This window comes from Myripristis murdjan, chromosome 1 (genome assembly GCF_902150065.1).
Source record: "Myripristis murdjan chromosome 1, fMyrMur1.1, whole genome shotgun sequence".
NCBI classification, from domain to species: domain Eukaryota; kingdom Metazoa; phylum Chordata; class Actinopteri; order Holocentriformes; family Holocentridae; genus Myripristis; species Myripristis murdjan.
The window spans coordinates 24,535,797-24,553,711 of record NC_043980.1 but is presented as its reverse complement, the minus strand read 5'-3'; the positions used below and the strand labels follow the sequence as shown (position 1 = coordinate 24,553,711).

The 17,915-nt window shown below is 41.7% G+C and overlaps 1 protein-coding gene across 7 annotated transcripts in view; it reads left to right on the top strand.

Annotated features, from left to right (window-relative positions):
- The first annotated feature begins 6,403 nt into the window (after window positions 1-6,403).
- The window catches only part of sh3gl2a (SH3 domain containing GRB2 like 2a, endophilin A1), a 41,659-nt gene continuing 30,147 nt past the window's right edge, over window positions 6,404-17,915 (top strand). For 3 of the 7 annotated variants that reach the window (XM_030050159.1, XM_030050152.1, XM_030050145.1), the window contains exon 1: window positions 7,529-7,752. In XM_030050159.1, coding sequence (XP_029906019.1) covers window positions 7,708-7,752 — 45 coding nt within the window. In that variant the 5' untranslated portion in view covers window positions 7,529-7,707. Of the gene's footprint in view, window positions 6,655-7,526; window positions 7,753-17,915 lie in introns of those variants that run through there. The other 4 variants (XM_030050174.1, XM_030050167.1, XM_030050136.1 and 1 more) reach the window with 3 other exon arrangements.

Here is a 17,915-nt window from a genome sequence, read left to right as displayed (position 1 = left end):
GCATCTTTTCTTCTTCTCCAATACCCAGGAGCCAGCTATTGTCAATATTTGTCCCATATAAATTTCTGCTGCTTTTTTTTTTTTCTTTTCTTTTTTTTTCTAGTCACTGTCCTCCAGCGTAATGCAGCTAATGACAAACATTAATAACTCCGAGAAATCCGTTGGCACAGTGGGTATACAAGAGCACAGCACTGGCGCCACGCAAATTAGCTTGCCCCCCCCTCCAGTGTCTCTCTCTCTTTCTCTTTCTCTCTCACTCTCTCTCACTTTCTCGCTCTCTCTTTTCCTTTTACTGCGTAATGCATAGTCAACATGTTTGCGTGCTTAGCGCTGCCATCCGGCCTTGCCTGACACTCTCATGCTATTTCTGTGACATATTCAAATGTGGGCCCCCTCAGCTGGTACTCCCTTGGGTTTAATTAACCTGGTCTTGCCTCTGACGCTCCCTCAGTGAAGACGTTAAAACGATCTTGAACACACCCTTCAAACGACCCCCCTCCAACCCCCCACCCCCAAACTCCCTCCCATGTCTTGCATATAACACTGTATACAATTCAAGTCTCTTTCTCCCTCTGTAGGAATGGAGTGCCATCCCCTCCTTTATTCTCTTTCACTCTCTTCTTGTCTTCCACCCTTCTTCTCTTGTACAACTCTCTCATTAAAAGAGGCCTCCTGTGGGAATTACTTTGATCAGTAGTTCCAAATGCAAAGTTTTCCTCCCTTCCCTTTTTATTCATTCCGACACAATCAACTCTGTCATCCCCCCGTCTTTATCTTGTTTCTCACCCTGTCTTTTTTTTTTTTTTTTTTTTTTTTTTTAAATTCACCTTTCCCAGATTTTTTTTCTGTCTGGCACTCACTAGACAATGTTTGGGGGAGAGGGGGTTGGGGTCACAAGTTGACTTTGAGGTCAATCAATGATTTGTGTACTTGTTTTTGTATGTGTGTGTGCACTCCAGGACTCCCCTGTTGTACTTTTAAGTTCCCTTTGTGTGGCGCGTGTGTGTGTGCGCCACTTGGGTGGGAACACAGCCAGTCCACCATACAAAGAACAGTCAAACCACAAACTGACAATCGCTGCAGCCTCCAGCTGATGCACAATTAGTCCTTGCAGACCTAAGCAGCCAGTGGTGTAGTGAATAGAGAGCAGCCTCTGGTGATTTCCCTTTACTTCTCTGACACAGTTTCACGCCCCATCTTTGGCTGCCAAGATGCCTGCTTTGATATCATACTCACTTTGACGCACAGACACTTGGCATTGTCTTAAATAACAAGGTACGTGTGACATACAGCCAAATGTGTGTTTGTCAAATGTATAATGCAGCATGTTTACAGTTTTCATTGTGCCTATCCTCCATTTCAGACCCAGAGGGACAAGGTATTGTTCAGTTTCCAAAGGTAGATATAGTTCACACTTTCACTGAAACTTTACCATGTTTTTGAATTTCCCCTGCCACTGTTGTATAACCGTTTGAGTCACTAGAGCCCAGCAAAATTATTTTATTATAAAAACTTAGATCACAGACAATATGCCAATTTGACCTGCGGATAATGTCCTTTTTATTAAATCAGATGCCACCTTTAGAGAAAAAAAAATTAGAGGCCTCCCTTCTGATGCACATATGCTATGTATACAAACTCATTGATCTGCACTTGAGCAAGTTCCTTATCCTGCTCTCGCGCTCTCCAGACATGAAACGGCAGCAGATTATGGGTTGATGCGGCCCTCCGTGGGAAGCTGGGGAGCAGATAAAAAGGCCAGCCACTCAAGGGACTTAAAGTTGTGTTTTGATGCTGTGCTGAGGCATGGGGCGAGAAGGGAACCTGCTGTGGAGTTACAGGATCTGTGTGTGTATGTGTATGTGTATATGTACACAAACATATACACTGTATATATGTCTACACACAAACACACAGGAACGCTATAGCCCCTAGAGCCTCTGGCTTCTCTTTATTGCTTTCTCTCTCTCCCTATCCCACCTTTTTCTCCTCTCCATTGTAGCCAACCTCTTCCTGCACTTTTACTGTTCTCTGACACTCACACTCTCCCCCTCCCCATGGACTGTCCTAAGCCTTGCTCATGGCAGCCGTCTCTCTAAAGCCATGGCCTGAGCTCCTGGGGAGAAGAGGAGAGTGGGAGAAAGACAATGAGAGAGGGGTTGATCTGGTCTCTAATCCCCATCCTCTCACAGCACAGGAAGGAAGCTGCAGTCCTCAACAAGTCCAAAGAGAGAGGTGACTCTTTGGAATAGGACTATCTAGATATCTGAACCTCCAGGTGTTACTGCACCTAATCTGCAGTGTATGTCAAATGATGTGGAAAATGCGACTATCACGATTGTTGATTAACACAATTGGACTACATATTGCTTTCAGAGATATATTTCTTAAATACTTTTATTGCCAAGTGTTTAAGCAGAACACCTGCCATCTGCACAGAGTTCCTTCAGTACACCACTCTGACTATCCTTTGTCTTGGGGTTTATTTGTATTCAGACCAAAAACAATTGTCTAAAATTGGGGTATCAGTCCTCACTGATCGTAGCTGCTGGATAACTATCCTTTGTTTTATGCTCTAGTGAATATCACAACGTCGTGGTCTGGGTGTTGCTTTATAGTTTTTCAAAGCACCTCTCCACCTTGACTAACTTTTCCAAGCCCTCATTAGCAGGCTGGCTGAAGTTTGGAGGGTACGGAAGGGGCTGGCAGATTACCCCCCACCCCCCATTCCCCCGTAAAGTAGCACACCTCAGGTAATCACACTAATGAATTCAAGCCCCTACACCCCTCATTCCTTACTCCTTTTCCCTCTCCATTTCTCCCTTTCTTGCACAGTGGCGGGCTAGTGCAATAAGTGCCGAACAACAAAGAAGTGTTTGTTTGCATATTATTAGCACTGCACGCTCACACACAGTGGCGGGGCCCGGCTGCAGGACTGACTGGAGGCTTCCCATGAACACAGGTGGAGCAGGGCGAGCATCGCTGGGACCAATTAGAGCAGAGCACAGGTACATTAGCATGTTTTAAGTGGAGTGAGGGGGGTGGGGAGGAGTTAAGGTTGGTGGGCCCAAAAAGTACACACATGACCATGGCCTGGTCTGTGTTGATTGTGTGTCTCCAGTGACATGACTGACATGTGTGACAGATGACCACTGGTCTGCTATCATAACAGTGCTGTTTTCCACCTGCACGCACACACACATTTAGCTCACAGACACAATTTTGCTTCCCCCAGCTGCATGTTCTTCACTTCCTTCTGCTGACGTTAAAGCATTTAGATTATTGGCACAAATGCTTAAACGTCAAATTAAAATTAGGACGATGTTTTATGAAAGTTTGTTGCCTGAGAAGCACAAATAATATCAGGAAAATGTCATTCAAAATTTGCATTCCAAGTTTCAAATGCAGACAATAGCTGTTTTCCAAATGTGTTTTGTGGCTGTGGAATAGCCTAACCTATACCTTTGTCTCATCAGTGTAACATTAAGAAACTATCCACTGTCAGCACAGAAAATACAGGGTTTTTTTTTTTAAATAGTGACATGAATATTTAATGTCTGAAGTACACTCCATATCGCAATAACTGGCTCTAGCAACACGTGCAACCTGCAGAAGAAAAACAAACATGTTTGCAGAGGTGGAAATAACTAATTATATTTACCCATATTACTGTAATAGAGTAGCTTTGTGTGTACTTTTTGAGTATTTTTTTTTTAAGCCAGTATTTTTTACTTTTTTCTTAAGTACATTTTTGCTCATGTATTGTGCTTCACCACATTTTCAATCATACCCGTTACAGAGAACAAATGATCAGTGACAGGTTATGGAACCTTTAACAATTAACAGTTGAAAATGAGAAGGGGAACCTGCTTCTTCTTTATTGGTTCTATTTTTTTTTTTTTTTTTTTTTTTTTTTTTGGTCATTTCCCACTCTTCCAGTAAGAAGTGTATTATGAAAAACTGCAGATGGTTGATGAAAACGAAATATCATTGAAGAGGCATGGTGATGAAAACCACGAAAACTCAACCACCGTACTATGTGCTTATTCTAGATTTGCCAGTTGAGTCTGCAGGGTCCTCACTTCAGTCAACACTCGGAAATTTGGCAGAATGCACCTTTTAAGAGTACACTTTGAATTTTGTTCTCCCATCCTTTTATAACGGCATGGAAAACGTCACACCTAATGCAGTTTTTGTTTTGAAAAAGTAACTCAGTAGTTCTGAAGTTCTACTTGGACATAACCTGTTAAACATATAGATCTGTGCTCTGTGCAGAAGTATGACAGTGTTACCAGTGCGTGAACCGTGAAAACTCCACTGAATCTTTCAGTCAGGTGCTGATGACAGTAATAAGAGCAGCGGCCAACAAAGCGGTCAGTGTAATAAAGTTCTTAACTGGGAATGATCTCACGTATCACTCCAGCTCGGCCTCCATCTCTCCGTTACGGTACAGGTGAGATTTATGGTCCCGTGCGTTAAGACAAATGGACAGTCACCTCGGGCCACACGCGCACAGCCTACAGATCAGTGCGCCGTGGGACCGGGCACTTCATCAGAGCTGCCAGCGGAGGCCGGCCAGCAGGAAAACTGCAAGGAGCTGCGCGCAGCTTCATTGACAGCCACTTTGATGCATCACTCATACTGTCTCTGTTAGCCAATAAGAGCTGCTCAGAGAAAAATGCCACTGTTTTGTGCTTTATCACAGCGCGCCGCAGTGACATGAGGTGCTCGGGGTTGCAGGTAGAGTTTATCTGGTGCAGCCTTGTTTTCCGTTTTCACTGTGAGGAGCTGATGTGGGTCGATGGAGACTTTTGGCCACTACGTTGGGGTTTTCATGTAGGGTTTTTGTTCTGTCATGTTGCGTCACTGCTTACCACTAGGTGGAAGCAAATCCTCATAATTCACCACTCGAGAATAATTCCCTGTGTTATTAGAAATAATAAACTAAGTGATGGGCCTTCGTGTCATAAAATCAGAGAATTGTGGTCAGTGTGTAACACTTTGGTAGCCTAAATAGATATAAATGAATACTACTGGAAAATATAGGCTCTCTGAGCTCTCTTATTATCCCTTCTCTGTTTTTTTCTCTTTTTCCCCTGCAGTGTATGTTCAAAAATTTTCCACAAGGTGGTGCCACTGACACAAGAAATCTCTCGCTCTGCAGCAGCATAATAAGATAAAAATAGGAACAGAAATAACATTGAAAATAATGCAACAAGATGGATGTTGAAGATGAAGTCATCATCCTGATTCAGAGCTCCTAATAACTTGACAGACTTCGCTCTGATGATTGATTACTGATAGGTTTGCAGGTCAACAGAATTGGGTAGTTTACTTGAGGGACTGTTTTGGTGTTGCTTTTGATTTTGTTCCCCATGGTCCCTCCACCGTATTGTAGACTGCTCATAAGTCCTCCTTGTCCTACATTTTTGACGCTCACAGCTTGGCCTGCGTGTGAGCACACCTCCCAACACATGGAAATGTGCCACCTTGTAATCGTTTGCATTTCATCACTTCACAATTACTCTTCAGGAGTAGTTCAAGTTTATTTAAAGCCAAGTATCACCATGAGAGTGCATCACTAGTATCAGTAGTATAAATGAACACTGTCCTTTAGGATAGTAAAAGTCCAGATCGAAAAATTCACGTCGTTGAATGTGTTTTGGTCATAATAATAGTATTATTTTATTATATTTAAAGTTGCATGTAGAGGCACTGACTGTTAAACACCCAGGTTATGCAGTCTGGTTAATTTCGTAACTCTCCTGGCAAACCACCTGAACACAGCCAGCATTTAAAGGAAGAAGGTCAGAGGTATACAAAGACGATTAATACACAACCGGTAGTGTCCTTTAATTAAAAGACCAGATAAACTGACTCGGATCCATGAACAAAAACACAACAATTATAATATTTCTATAATTTTCCGCATAGTGAGTCTCTGGCAGCCTCCTCAGTAGGAGGTTACTGGTGAGGATTTGTAGATGATCAAAACTACGCACTTGATTATTTCTGGTGCACTGTCCCCTATACAGTGATTTTATCGCCTGCGGTAGGCCAGTCACTGTAATATCACATTAATATTCTCATAGACACGCACAGTTCTGCTTTTGGATTTGACTGGCAGACCTGCTAATGGCTTGCTGGCAGTTGTTCCTTTCCCGCAAGGGCTCATTGCAGAGGATTATAGGATTATCGTCCTATATTCACCATCACTTTCTTCATTTGGACATTTAACAGACTTATGTTTACAATAATGCTTAGATGGCCATTGCTGCACATCTTCCGGTTTTTACAGCCAAGATGCTGCTAGTAACTCTGGGCCCATGGTGGCCATATGGGATGCGTCTCTAACTGTTTACTAAAGTATTACAGTCAGCCGGCCATCTGGCGTCGAGAGGCTGAGCTGAGTGTGTGTGCAGGTGACTCCTTAAGCCTCAATTCAGGGACCATAACTCGCTCAGTCCTAAAGATTCGTGCACTTTTTAATCTTCTCAGCCAGAGAATATTGAATTGCCGGATTGTCTGTCTGGGTATACCGGGTCGCCACCTGAAGTCTGAAAAAACATCCGTGGTCTGGTTTGGCTCGTAAACTTTAAACGTCCAGACATGAGTTTTCATTTCTATCTAGGCTCTGCTACAAAGTTAGCCCAGGCAAGTGATTATTTTCTATTTTTATTTTATTCTTTACTTCATTTTGTTCTGTTGTAGTTTCTGGAAGCAGCTGAGGTCTGAAGCTGAACTCGGTTGTTAAAGGTTTGGATGAACAGGGCTGTTGGTGTCTCGATGCAGCGCCCTGCTGACGGGCGCTGTCCAGGGTGCTGGAGCTTTAATGGCGCTGAAAACGCCGACGCCACGCTGAGAACATGTTTATCTTGACCAGTCATGTTGTCTCATATTCAAACCTAGAGAGAGAGGGGGAGTTTCAGTTTCAGTTTTTATTTAACAAAGCAATCTGTGTGTTTATTTATGAGCAATGCCTTTTTGCACACGCATAGTTCTTCACAGCTGAAAGTATGGAGTTTTGATGGCACTTTGATGGGTTTCTCTGTGCTTGGCTGCACTGCCCTGTCCTGATTTAGCAGCTACATCCCTTATTTTCCACATCTCCCTCATTTAAAATGTTTACAACTTAACTGCCTTTTTAGTTTCCATAATGTCATTAAACATACCCATACACCGATCACCCAAATATCAGATCGAAAGTGGTTTATTCAAAACGCGATTAATTATAACTCTACCCAAATCGTATTTCTCTCTCGTCACCCTACCAGACTACAGAGTTTAGATGAGAAATGGTAGGAAAGTTGCTCAATACCCTATTGATTTCATAGAGAAAAACACTATCTGGTTCTGTAATAGCCCTTTGCGCAGTTGTGGTAGGCTGTTTAATGAGTAAGTAAAGTAACGAAAAGCAACATTACTTTAAAAAAGAGTACGTCTTATACCCTACTTTTTGAGTACCGGGGATGCGGCTGCTTTAAAAGGAGCTGGCATCGGCTGAGCCTGCGTCAGCGGCGTTCAGACATGTGGGTTTGACATCCAATAGCCTGATCACGGCTTTAGTCAGCCCCTGCTCACAGGACATCCCTTTTAGTTAAGGTTAGCCTCGACTGAAATATCAAACCACACAAATAGGACCGAGATTTCCTCCTTACACCTGCAACATCCCTCCACATTCCCAGCTAGAACCACCGCGTAGTAACCATGTCTGTAGCAGGGCTGAAGAAGCAATTCCACAAAGCCACTCAGGTAAGGACACAGAATGTGCTCATGTCCTAAGCTTGCAAGACCTCCACGCTACAAAGTCACATAGTTGCAGAACAGTGAAGATTATAGGCAACCGGATGATAGAAATTCAGTTTTACTTGTATTGGTGGTTGAAAACTTTCTCGACATGTTGCAAATAACCAAATGTGCATTACCGTGATTGGGAACATCTCGTGCTCTGTTTATTACCAGCTGATTACTCATGGTGCTGAATTGTAGTCCATACAAATGAATGGGGCGGTGCAGCAGTGCACCACAGAGGCATTATTATCTCTATCAAAATGTAGCCGACATTCTTATTTATCATGGTTTTTAATGCATGACCGAAAGACAAATGATAATTTCCCGGTCTTATTATTCGGTGTGACAATCAGCGATGCAGATCGTGTGGCAAAGTGATGCTGGTGATGTCGGGAACATCAGTTCCTCTATATACCCTTCAGATGACATTCCGCGCGGCCACAGAAAACCGGAGCTCATAGCAGTCGAGTGCTCTCTTGCACAGCTCAAGTGTTACACGAAGCACAATTTAAATCGGTGTTTCTTCTCGCAAGTACAGAGGGAACTCCGATGCACACGACCTTATGTAATCGTTAAGTGCGCCTTGGCGGAAATCCGTCCTTACCTAAACAGTTGCACGCTATGACCTCGGCGCCCTCTAAACGCACTCATAGCTTATCGCAGGCTGACAACCCCCTTATCAGAGATGATGAATTAAAGTCTACTTAGTCTGCAGCATCTGATTTTGTCAGACGCTGGTGTAACATATGATATTCAGCTCAAGGTTATACTCCGATTGATCCCATAGTGCCCGGCGCTAGATGAGAAAACGCTCTGGTTCCTAATTCTAGTGCTATCCCATCGATTTCAGTCAATTTTATTTTGAGCACCTAGACAGAGAGTTAACTGTTATTAGCCATTGGAGTGGGCTGGAGGTGGGATGTTCACGGTTAAAGGTGTGGACAGAAATGGCCCTGAATGGCTTGCCACTCACTCCAGGGCTTTCAGTGACTTGGATTTGCAGTGTGAGCTGGGAGCACCGGGGGTCCGGGGGAGGTCGGCTGTTTCTAGTGGTGAGTCACAGTGACAGCTCCCGGTCCCGCACAGCAGGACGCCCAGAGCTGGGTTGAGTCACACTGCTGCTTTGACAAATCACTGACATGCACATGCATCTCTGGTTATATTATTATTATTATTATTATTATTATTATTATTATTAATTCTTTTTAGTATCAGGGCGATAACTCTGGTGATTTGCAGCATTCTATTTTTAGTCACTGCATTTCTGCTCCAGTCTGATTCTGCTCAGTGGTTTCAAATTTGATTGCTCTCTTTTTGAATTTAAGAAATGGGACACTGGCCGAGCTCAGCTCTGCGCCCAACATTTGGGCATTACTCCTGTGGCCTTGGATTGTCTTTCTACAGAACAGTAATGTGTACTTCCTCAATTGGGCTTGAGTCCCAGTGCACTCAAAATTTGCATACACGTAAAAGAAATTGGTCAATTCTTGGAGGACCTTAAGCCAAATCTTTAGAGGGGGCTTTAGTTGCTCTCTTATGCTGTAATAGGCTCTACAGGCATTATCTGCAAGTGCATTCACAGCTTTGACAAAATGTCCTGAGGCACAGATTTGTCACAATTACATATGTATTCTCTATTGTGTAACTCAATGTTACGTCTCCACTGATATTTTTTTATTGTGTGACTTACACATAATTTTTTATTTTATTTTTTCCAGATTGCCTCCAAATGCCTAGTTTTCACAGTGATTATGGACTATGTTAAAAGTTACTTAGAGTCCTTGCCCCTTGTTCTGTTCCTGATAGCAGAATTAGGTCATAAAAAAATAAATAAATAAAAATCTGTCCTGGAATTGAGGATTTTTCTAGTGATTTTGGTAATTGGTTGAGTCTATCACTCTCTTTCTCTCTCTATTCTCCACTCGTATTCCTTGTTCTCCTGAAGCACCCTGGCTCAAAATGGCCTTAGTCATGGGAAATCTCACTTTTTGCTGTGGCACATTTTCAGTCTTTATCAAGAGCACACTTGTTCAGTTTGGAAGCCGACTGCAGGCCATGAGGGGTGTGAGACCCCTGTACAGATTGTGCTAATTCAGTGTGATGAGTCCATCGTCACCTACCAGCAGGGACGGGTGTCTGTGGAGACGGTGTCCCTTGTGGCAGGCCTCCCTCCCACTCCTCCAGCCTCAGTTTCATGTTTGTGTGATGGTGTGCTCATTTGCATTTATATGTATGAATATGCATTAAATCTGTGAACAGCGCATTGCAGGCATATACAGATGTGTTTGTGCATGCGAATATGTACGTTCATACGCAAATGAATCTACAGAGTTCACATCACTGTATGGCGTCCCCTAGATGATTCCACTGGCTCCAGGTTCAAAGTTTTAGCCATGTCTGTGGTCTTCTCTTCTGTCATCTTTTTCCCAGCTTCTGCTCCCCCAGTCTCTCATCCACCCTCTACCCCCACCAGCCCCCTCCTCTCACCCAGGCTCCCAGTGGCAGACGGCTCCCCTCAGCCCTCTGTTCCCGTGCCACAGCCATGTAATCCAGCCAGGATCAGACCTCCAGTCTTTTAGGCTCACATACTGCAGTCACGAACCCAGCAATCTGCCTAGGCTGCTGCAGCTCCACCCCTCCCCGGCCCAAACCTGTCCCCCACCCCAACCCCCACACAAGGAGAGGGGTCAGGAGATTAAGGGATGGGATGAGGGATTGCAAAGAATCAGATGGGACTTTGGCAGAATGAATGTGTACATGGTGTTTACTGTACACAAGAAATGCAATTGCTGGGATATATTATTTCAGTGGCAAAAGAAACATGCTTACCTTAAAGTATAAACTGTAATGTCTACACATAAACTGAAGATCCATACTCTATATAAAAGTCTAATGGATATCCAAAATGGACGAGTTTCAGCTTTCCAGACACTTTTCATTTCTAATGTTGTTTGGTGTTATAACTTGGCTTCTGACAGCAGAAGACCGGGTTTCTTAACAGTTTACACCCATTACATTTCCTTCCATTTCATCACCTTTGTTTAAAACTTAGAGGAACACTGAGGGTTTAGGCCTTCACTTTCAGTGTTGCTGAAATTACATAGATCAGCATAGACAATAATAGCAAAAACACAGTATCAACACAGAGTAAAAAACTGCTAAATGTCAAATAAAACAGTAAAACTGGAGCAGCGGGCAATGAAAACAACCACTATAGGTTAAAATAATAACAAGTGGATCATAAAAGTAAAACTAGGGTGAAATTAGCGCAACTCAATCTCAAAACTGAAATTACATGGGCTTTATGCAATAAGATCTAGGTTTGCATACTTTCTTTGAATGGACAGAGCTATGATGGTAATACAGTGTTGTATGTAATGTAGATTGTGACCAACAATATATCCTAAAATGCCTCATTGGCCTGACTTCCATGTGTAATGCTAATTGCTAATTAACTGTGCAAGTCTGTCTGCTGGTGCAATAGCACGGCATCTGCTTTGTGATTGATGCAAAATCTCCCTTTTGTTGCATGGAGTCTATCAGAGTTCCTTCATTATGGGCTTTATGGAGCAGGACTCTGCAGAGGAAAACTGCTCATAAATGACAGAATGTCACAGAGTACTGGGGCTTTTATGAGATTCAAACTCACTCACACACGCATACAAACGCTCACAACCTTAACCTCACCTTCCACATTCACACAGTCTTTGTCACTGAGTAATTTATTACACACACTCTCACTATTCTCTGATGCACATACACATAGCGCATCTCTCCCACACACAAGGGCATTGGGGCTCAGTGCAGTGCATTAATAATAACTGCTGCCATTTTAAAAGGAGGGGAGGCACAGGGCATGAAGGGTAAACCCAGGAGGTTCACTGGAAATTACTTTTTTTTTTTTTTTTAACAAAGCAATCCGTTTAATTCAGAAATGCTGTATTGGCATGAATGGTGAACTCATTGTGTATTCTGTGTGCCAGCATGCAATTGGTCAGCATACAGAATGATAAAGATTTTTTTCTTTTATTCCAGGAAAATAACAAAACCCTGCTATGAAATTATACCCTTAATTTCTCCAACTGTTTCTGTTTGGTATTTTTAGAGGGAAGGACTGCATGTTATTGCGTCACCAGTCAGCTTACTTTGAATGAGTCATGCTAGACCAGATGCTACTGTGATGTTAGGAACAAAAAGTCATATATGTGACTGCATGTGATCGCAGATCACATTACCTTTTTCAATATATTGGTTGATATCAGTGTGTTAATGTCTTAAATTCCATTCATTTATTTTTGCATAGATTTGTCAAATTTAAAGAGATCGCATGTCAGCACAAAATATTTTCTCTCGGCATTTTCAGTTAAATAAAATATAAAATATAAAACACATGTTGATGAACCCCAGTGCACAAGCATGTCTGAATATGAATGTGCTGGTGTGCTGCTGACAGTGTAACATGTTGTTGTTGTATCTACTACAGGGGTAGTTATATTTCAGTAAGACAAGCTATAACACAGATTCATGCTGTTTAGCATTGTTTCTGCAATAAAATAAATTCTATGGTGCATCCCTGTAGTGCCTAATAGCCCTGCCTAATGTTTTATTTCAGTCTAATCCTACTTTGCCTATGCATTTTTTTTATGTTGGCTAAGATTGGCTATGATTCTTTCAATATGAGCATGTTTCCAGTCATTACAATATGACACATGAATGCTTGTATTTATCTTAGAGCTGCAGAGAGCATATTCCCCCTCATTTTCGCAAAAGTGTGCTGCCAACAGGAAGTCAAAAAAACATTCAACAAAAAGAACTGCAGGAAGTAGAGAGAGGGGATTAAGTGGAGGACAAGACAGGTTGAGCAATTGTACTAAAATAAGTGAGAGAGTAAAAAGAGGTTTTGGGGATAACAGTTTGTTCCAGATGAGATGGTTGCTTTGTTTGAAGTCGGTGTCAGAGACGGAAACTGACATGTGTCTTGACAGGTTTGGCTTCCTCTGGTGCTCGTGCTTGTGCTAAAGCAGACTGTTTTTTGTAGGTCAGCCCTGATATAAGTGGGAATCCCACTGGGAATCACCGCTGCAGCTTCAACATTGTATATTCTATACTCTCAAGTTAGTTAATATTAGTTTTCTCAATATTTTTCAAGAATTTGATGAAAGTAGTTGGCAAAAACAGGCTAAGCCTATTTGTCAGACATTTTCATGACTGTAGATACATGGATATACATGGATATTTTAGAAGCTCTTGAATCTACTGCTATATTACTGCTCTGAGCAACCAGAGGTCATTAGTAATCTGCTGACCCAGCAGTGAATTAAACATGTTTAAAAAAAAAAAAAAAAGACTAACAGACGCAATTTAATAAATGTTCTAATGATGAATGTAGGGTGACAGTATTACTGTTTTAATATTACATCTTAAATAGCACCAGGTCTGTGTGAACACCATGAAACAAGTGAGTTTCACTCTAAAATGAAACATCAACATTTCAAAAAGAAAGACACAAACTGCAGATTGATTGATAGCACAACATTAAAATAACTTGTGCTGCTTTTTAAATAAAGTCTTTGTTGGAGAAATATGTATCTAACAGGTTCACTGATTGGAAAAAGAAATTTCACAATTTAGTTCAGGAAATGATTTCTTTTGCCAGAATTAATTTGTTGTTTTGGAAATGAGCACTTTAGCTCTGTGGGAAAACACAGCCAAGGAACGCAGGAGGAACAGCTGCACGAACAGCATGAAGTGTCATGAAGTCAGCTGTGTTGCTGTGTGTGCAGACAAAGTCATCTGTGTGTATCACTGCAGACATACATGTACCTGTGTGATGGGTCACATACACACATCTACTGCAGCACAGCAAACACAGGAATACAAGAATTCTGTGTTGTTTTTTATTATTACAATGAAGAGGAAATGAGCAAGGGAAAGTGTATTTTTCACAAAGAGGAATAGAGAAAAACTGTTTTATTTTGCTGTAATCCTTTGTTTGGCCACAAGCCTGCCAGTGCGTGTACTGCATACTAATACTACACAACTTTCACCCTCGGCCTATTGTGTGTCACATTTTGATTTGTGAATTGAAACCCTTGTCATTTCAGCCTGCAGCTTAAAGACAAATGAACACAACACAATTTGTGTCTGACTCATAAGCTTGGGCATCACTTCACCCTCTCGGTGTACTCTGATGCCGGAAAATCGTGTTCAGTTTACCAAGAATTTGAGACTGAAAACTACATAACTTATTACTGTGAATTCTAATGCCCGCCTGGTAGCACACCAGACTGCTCCGTCACTCAGCATGTTAAAAATCACAGGCAGTGTTCGAAGATACACTCTCACCATGCGAGTCACACTGGTGATTGGGAGCCTGTGAAACTGGATAATAATCAAGTCATTCTTCTCCCCCTAAGGCTGTAGAATTAGAAACTGATGTAAAGCAGCTGTTTCGTGCCGTTTAATCTCCAGTGCTGTTTGTCACTGAGACGGCTATGACACTGATGAATGTTTTAGCTAGATGCAGTGCACGTTAAATTAAAGCTAAATGCCAGATGAATAGTGGAGGCAAAGCTAGCAATTTACATGTTTTGCAAATCAGGCACACACACGCAGAAAATGTAATTTCTTGCCTGGAAAATTTGTGATGTTTGTGTAACGAGCTGTAAAACAGAACAACACTGTACGTCAATAATGGCTGCCAGGCAGATACACACACTCAAAACACACCATTAGCTGTCACCGTTAGCTCCGAGGCTGATGGGACTGCAGACTGTGTCATTCAGAAAAACTCTACTCTACTTTATCAGCACTGGAAAGCAGACTTCACTATGGCTGTTTTTTAGAGGGGATATCTTTCCAAATAAGCTTGTAAATATACTACAGTATATTTACAAGCACAGCAGTTTATAAGGATAGTGATAATGCCATGACATACCATATATTGTTTTGATCAGAAGTACTGAGCGTAATTTTTTGTTACAAGTGCACAGCCTGCAGTGTTATGATTTTATGTTTTTTTGCATTTTGGTAGTTTTGGACTTGGAATGTTAGAGATGTGTTGTAGATTTTGTAGCTATGTGAATGCACATATGTGTACAGGCATTTCCTGACAAGTGTTCTTCCATCATAAATGGGCATACAATGTGCGCATGTGCAGAGATGTACATTCGTGAGTTGGCTGTGGTTGGCTGTGGGGTCCTTGGATGTGGCTGACGCCTGCAGGACTTCAGGGGAGCAGATTGCAAGTAGGTGACTCATCCAGCCTGGCTCCTCACAAAACCTCCCGCTACTGCACTGCAGCGCAAAGCAGATCCAGCTGGGAGATAGCAGGTGGGGGGGTTGGGGCGGTGGGGATAGGGGTAGATAAAGGAGAGGGTTAAGAGAGATATAGAGAGAACACTCGAGCAGTTAGGAGGAAGTAGAAAGAAAGCATGAGAATAAGAGCAGGAGGTGTGGGACTCACAAAACAACAGGAGTTCAGATCTGGGTGGATTCACTTTCTTATAATGGACTGAAATCCTTTGGGATTTTTTTCAGTCTGTCAGACTAAACTTTGTTAATTTTTTTTAAGGATATTAGTTTTAGTGTCAGTCCATTTCTTAATTAATCAAGAGAAATTGCTTCCATTGTATTTGCTGTGCCTTGTTAAAGAGTGTCACCTTGGGTGGTGGAGGTAAAGAGCAGCAGTTGTGAATTCAAGCTGTTTTGTGGAGCACTCCTTAATATTTTTGGCTACAGATACCTGTTTTATATTTGTTCATCTATTTATAATTTGCATTTTTCTGTTTATGCAGGCTGCAAAAGAACTTGAACTGTTGATAGTTGTAGAGATCACTCATCTCGCCGGACTTACTTGCCCTTGTCTTGACCTTTCCAGTCTGTCCCATGGTGGCCCACTGTGCCACTGCAGCAGAAGTGATGCCGCACTGGACCGAGTCCATCAGTACAGTACCTGCAGCAATGTACCCATCCTTTTATCTTGATTGTATTTCCACCCCTCAAAGCGGCCCTGTTACTCTGAATTTTTTCTTGTTATTTTCCTCCCAGGCTGAAAATGTGTTTTTACTCACCGTCTTCGCCACCCTACAGCGTCCTTCTGCTGAAATGTCTCCATCATTCTTCCCCTCTGGGCACTATGTTGTCCTTTGCTTAGGCTTTCTAAACAAGTATTAGATTTAGCCAGCCCCCTGATAAGTGCAGGCTGTACGTCCTGCATATATATTTGATCCCAGTTGTTGGCAGCTTTTCCCCTTCCTGAATTTTTAAACAGACAAATCTTGCACTGGCTCCCAGACAACATTTGCTATATATATATTAAAGCAAACGTGACAGTTTGTTTTACCAGTGTGAGTATGAAATATCTGCTGACCTCTATCACCAGCTTCCATATGTCCTTATGCCCTGTGTTGGAGGTGAGTCCCTTGATGCAGCATTCAATCTTTAAGAGACCATTACAATATTGAGCCTGTTTGTCCACTGTCTCTTTCGTACATAATAGGACAGATAGTATAATGACTAAGTCTTAGAAGATGATGAGAGGAGCATTATAATTCCCCTAACAGAATAATTTCCCCAAAAATGAGCATTTGGTTAATATCTGCTCGATCTTATGTCACTCGAACACTGGTAATAGGATTTACGTTGATATAACATTGCAAAGTTAGCTGGTGGAGCTTCATAAGCAGCCATTTCCATCATAGCTGGAAAGGACGGTGTCTGTTTCTTCAGAGTTCCAGAAATGGCGCAAATTACCATACATTTACTCCAATCAGTATAATCCAACTGTTTTGAAGCCAAATTATTGCACTGTGAGTCCAGAAGGCCAACATTTTCCTCATTATTGACTGGAAAGACAAAGATAAAAAAAAAAAAAAAAAAGACAAGGATAAAATGACAAATGTTTGAAGGAAAATAATACAAATACATAAAAAATAACTTTTAAAACTTAAAAGTCAAGTATAAAATGACAAATAAATGACAAAATAAATGAATAACAAGCAATTAGGCATGTATAGAAAAGCCAGTCTGAAAAAAGAGTGTCTTCAAGAGTGGTTAAAAGTTAAAACATGGCATGGCTGACCCGATCTCTTCATTCTTTCCATGGTTGGAGGCTCTAATGTCAAAAGATCGATCCTCTGTCAAGCCAAATTGTATCTGGGAATGTTTAGAAGAGACTTTTCTGCAGACCTGAGGTTAAAACTGGGATCATACAGAGATACAATATCTATAATGTAGTCAGGGCCAGGCAGGGCCAGCCCAAGACAGGCTATAAAAGTAGAATCCTAAAATCAGTTCTAATATGAATAGGCAGTCAGTGCAGTGACCCAAGGACAAGAGAGATGTGCTCCTGTTTATTTGTACCCATTAAGCATTCGTGCCAGTTTTAGATGTGATATTTAGAGATAGTTATAGTAATCTAGGTGAGGGGACAGTTGAAGAAAAACTTTCTTAATCTGCTCCTCAAAGTTGAGGCTTTATCAAAAATCATCCCCAGGTTCTATGCTGAGGATTTCACATAGGATTACAAAGAGCCTAGTTTACTATGAATAGAGTGGCTTGAGTGAGGTGGGCCACTTAACAGTATCTCAGACTTCTTGTTATTTAGCTGTAGGCCTAGATAGTTTTGGGACTTCCAACTTGTAATACCATTTAGAGAGCTGTGTATTGAAGCTAGTCCCTGAGGGTCATTAGGAGTAATTGGCACATATATCTGTGTATCGTCTGCATAACACTAGAAAGAAATGTTATGAAAACAAGCTTTGTGTATATAGAAAACAGAAATGGACCCAAAACTGAACCCTGTGGTACACCATGTGTAGTGTTGCCAGTAGAGGATGATGAGTTACCAAGCATAACAGAATAGGCTTTCCTTGACAGGTAAGATCTAAACCATTCAGAGCAGAGTCAGAGATGTCAACCCAACTTTCGAGGCAGTGCAAGTGAATATTATGATCAGTTGTATCAAATGCGGCACTCAGGTCTAAAAGGTCTAAAATCAAGTGATGCATCTGCAGTTTAAAGGAGGTGATTAGTAACTTTTAAGAAGTGCTGTCTCTGGACTATGTCATGACCAGATGTCAGATTGAAATTCAATTCAATTCATTTTAGAAAAATAGCAGTTG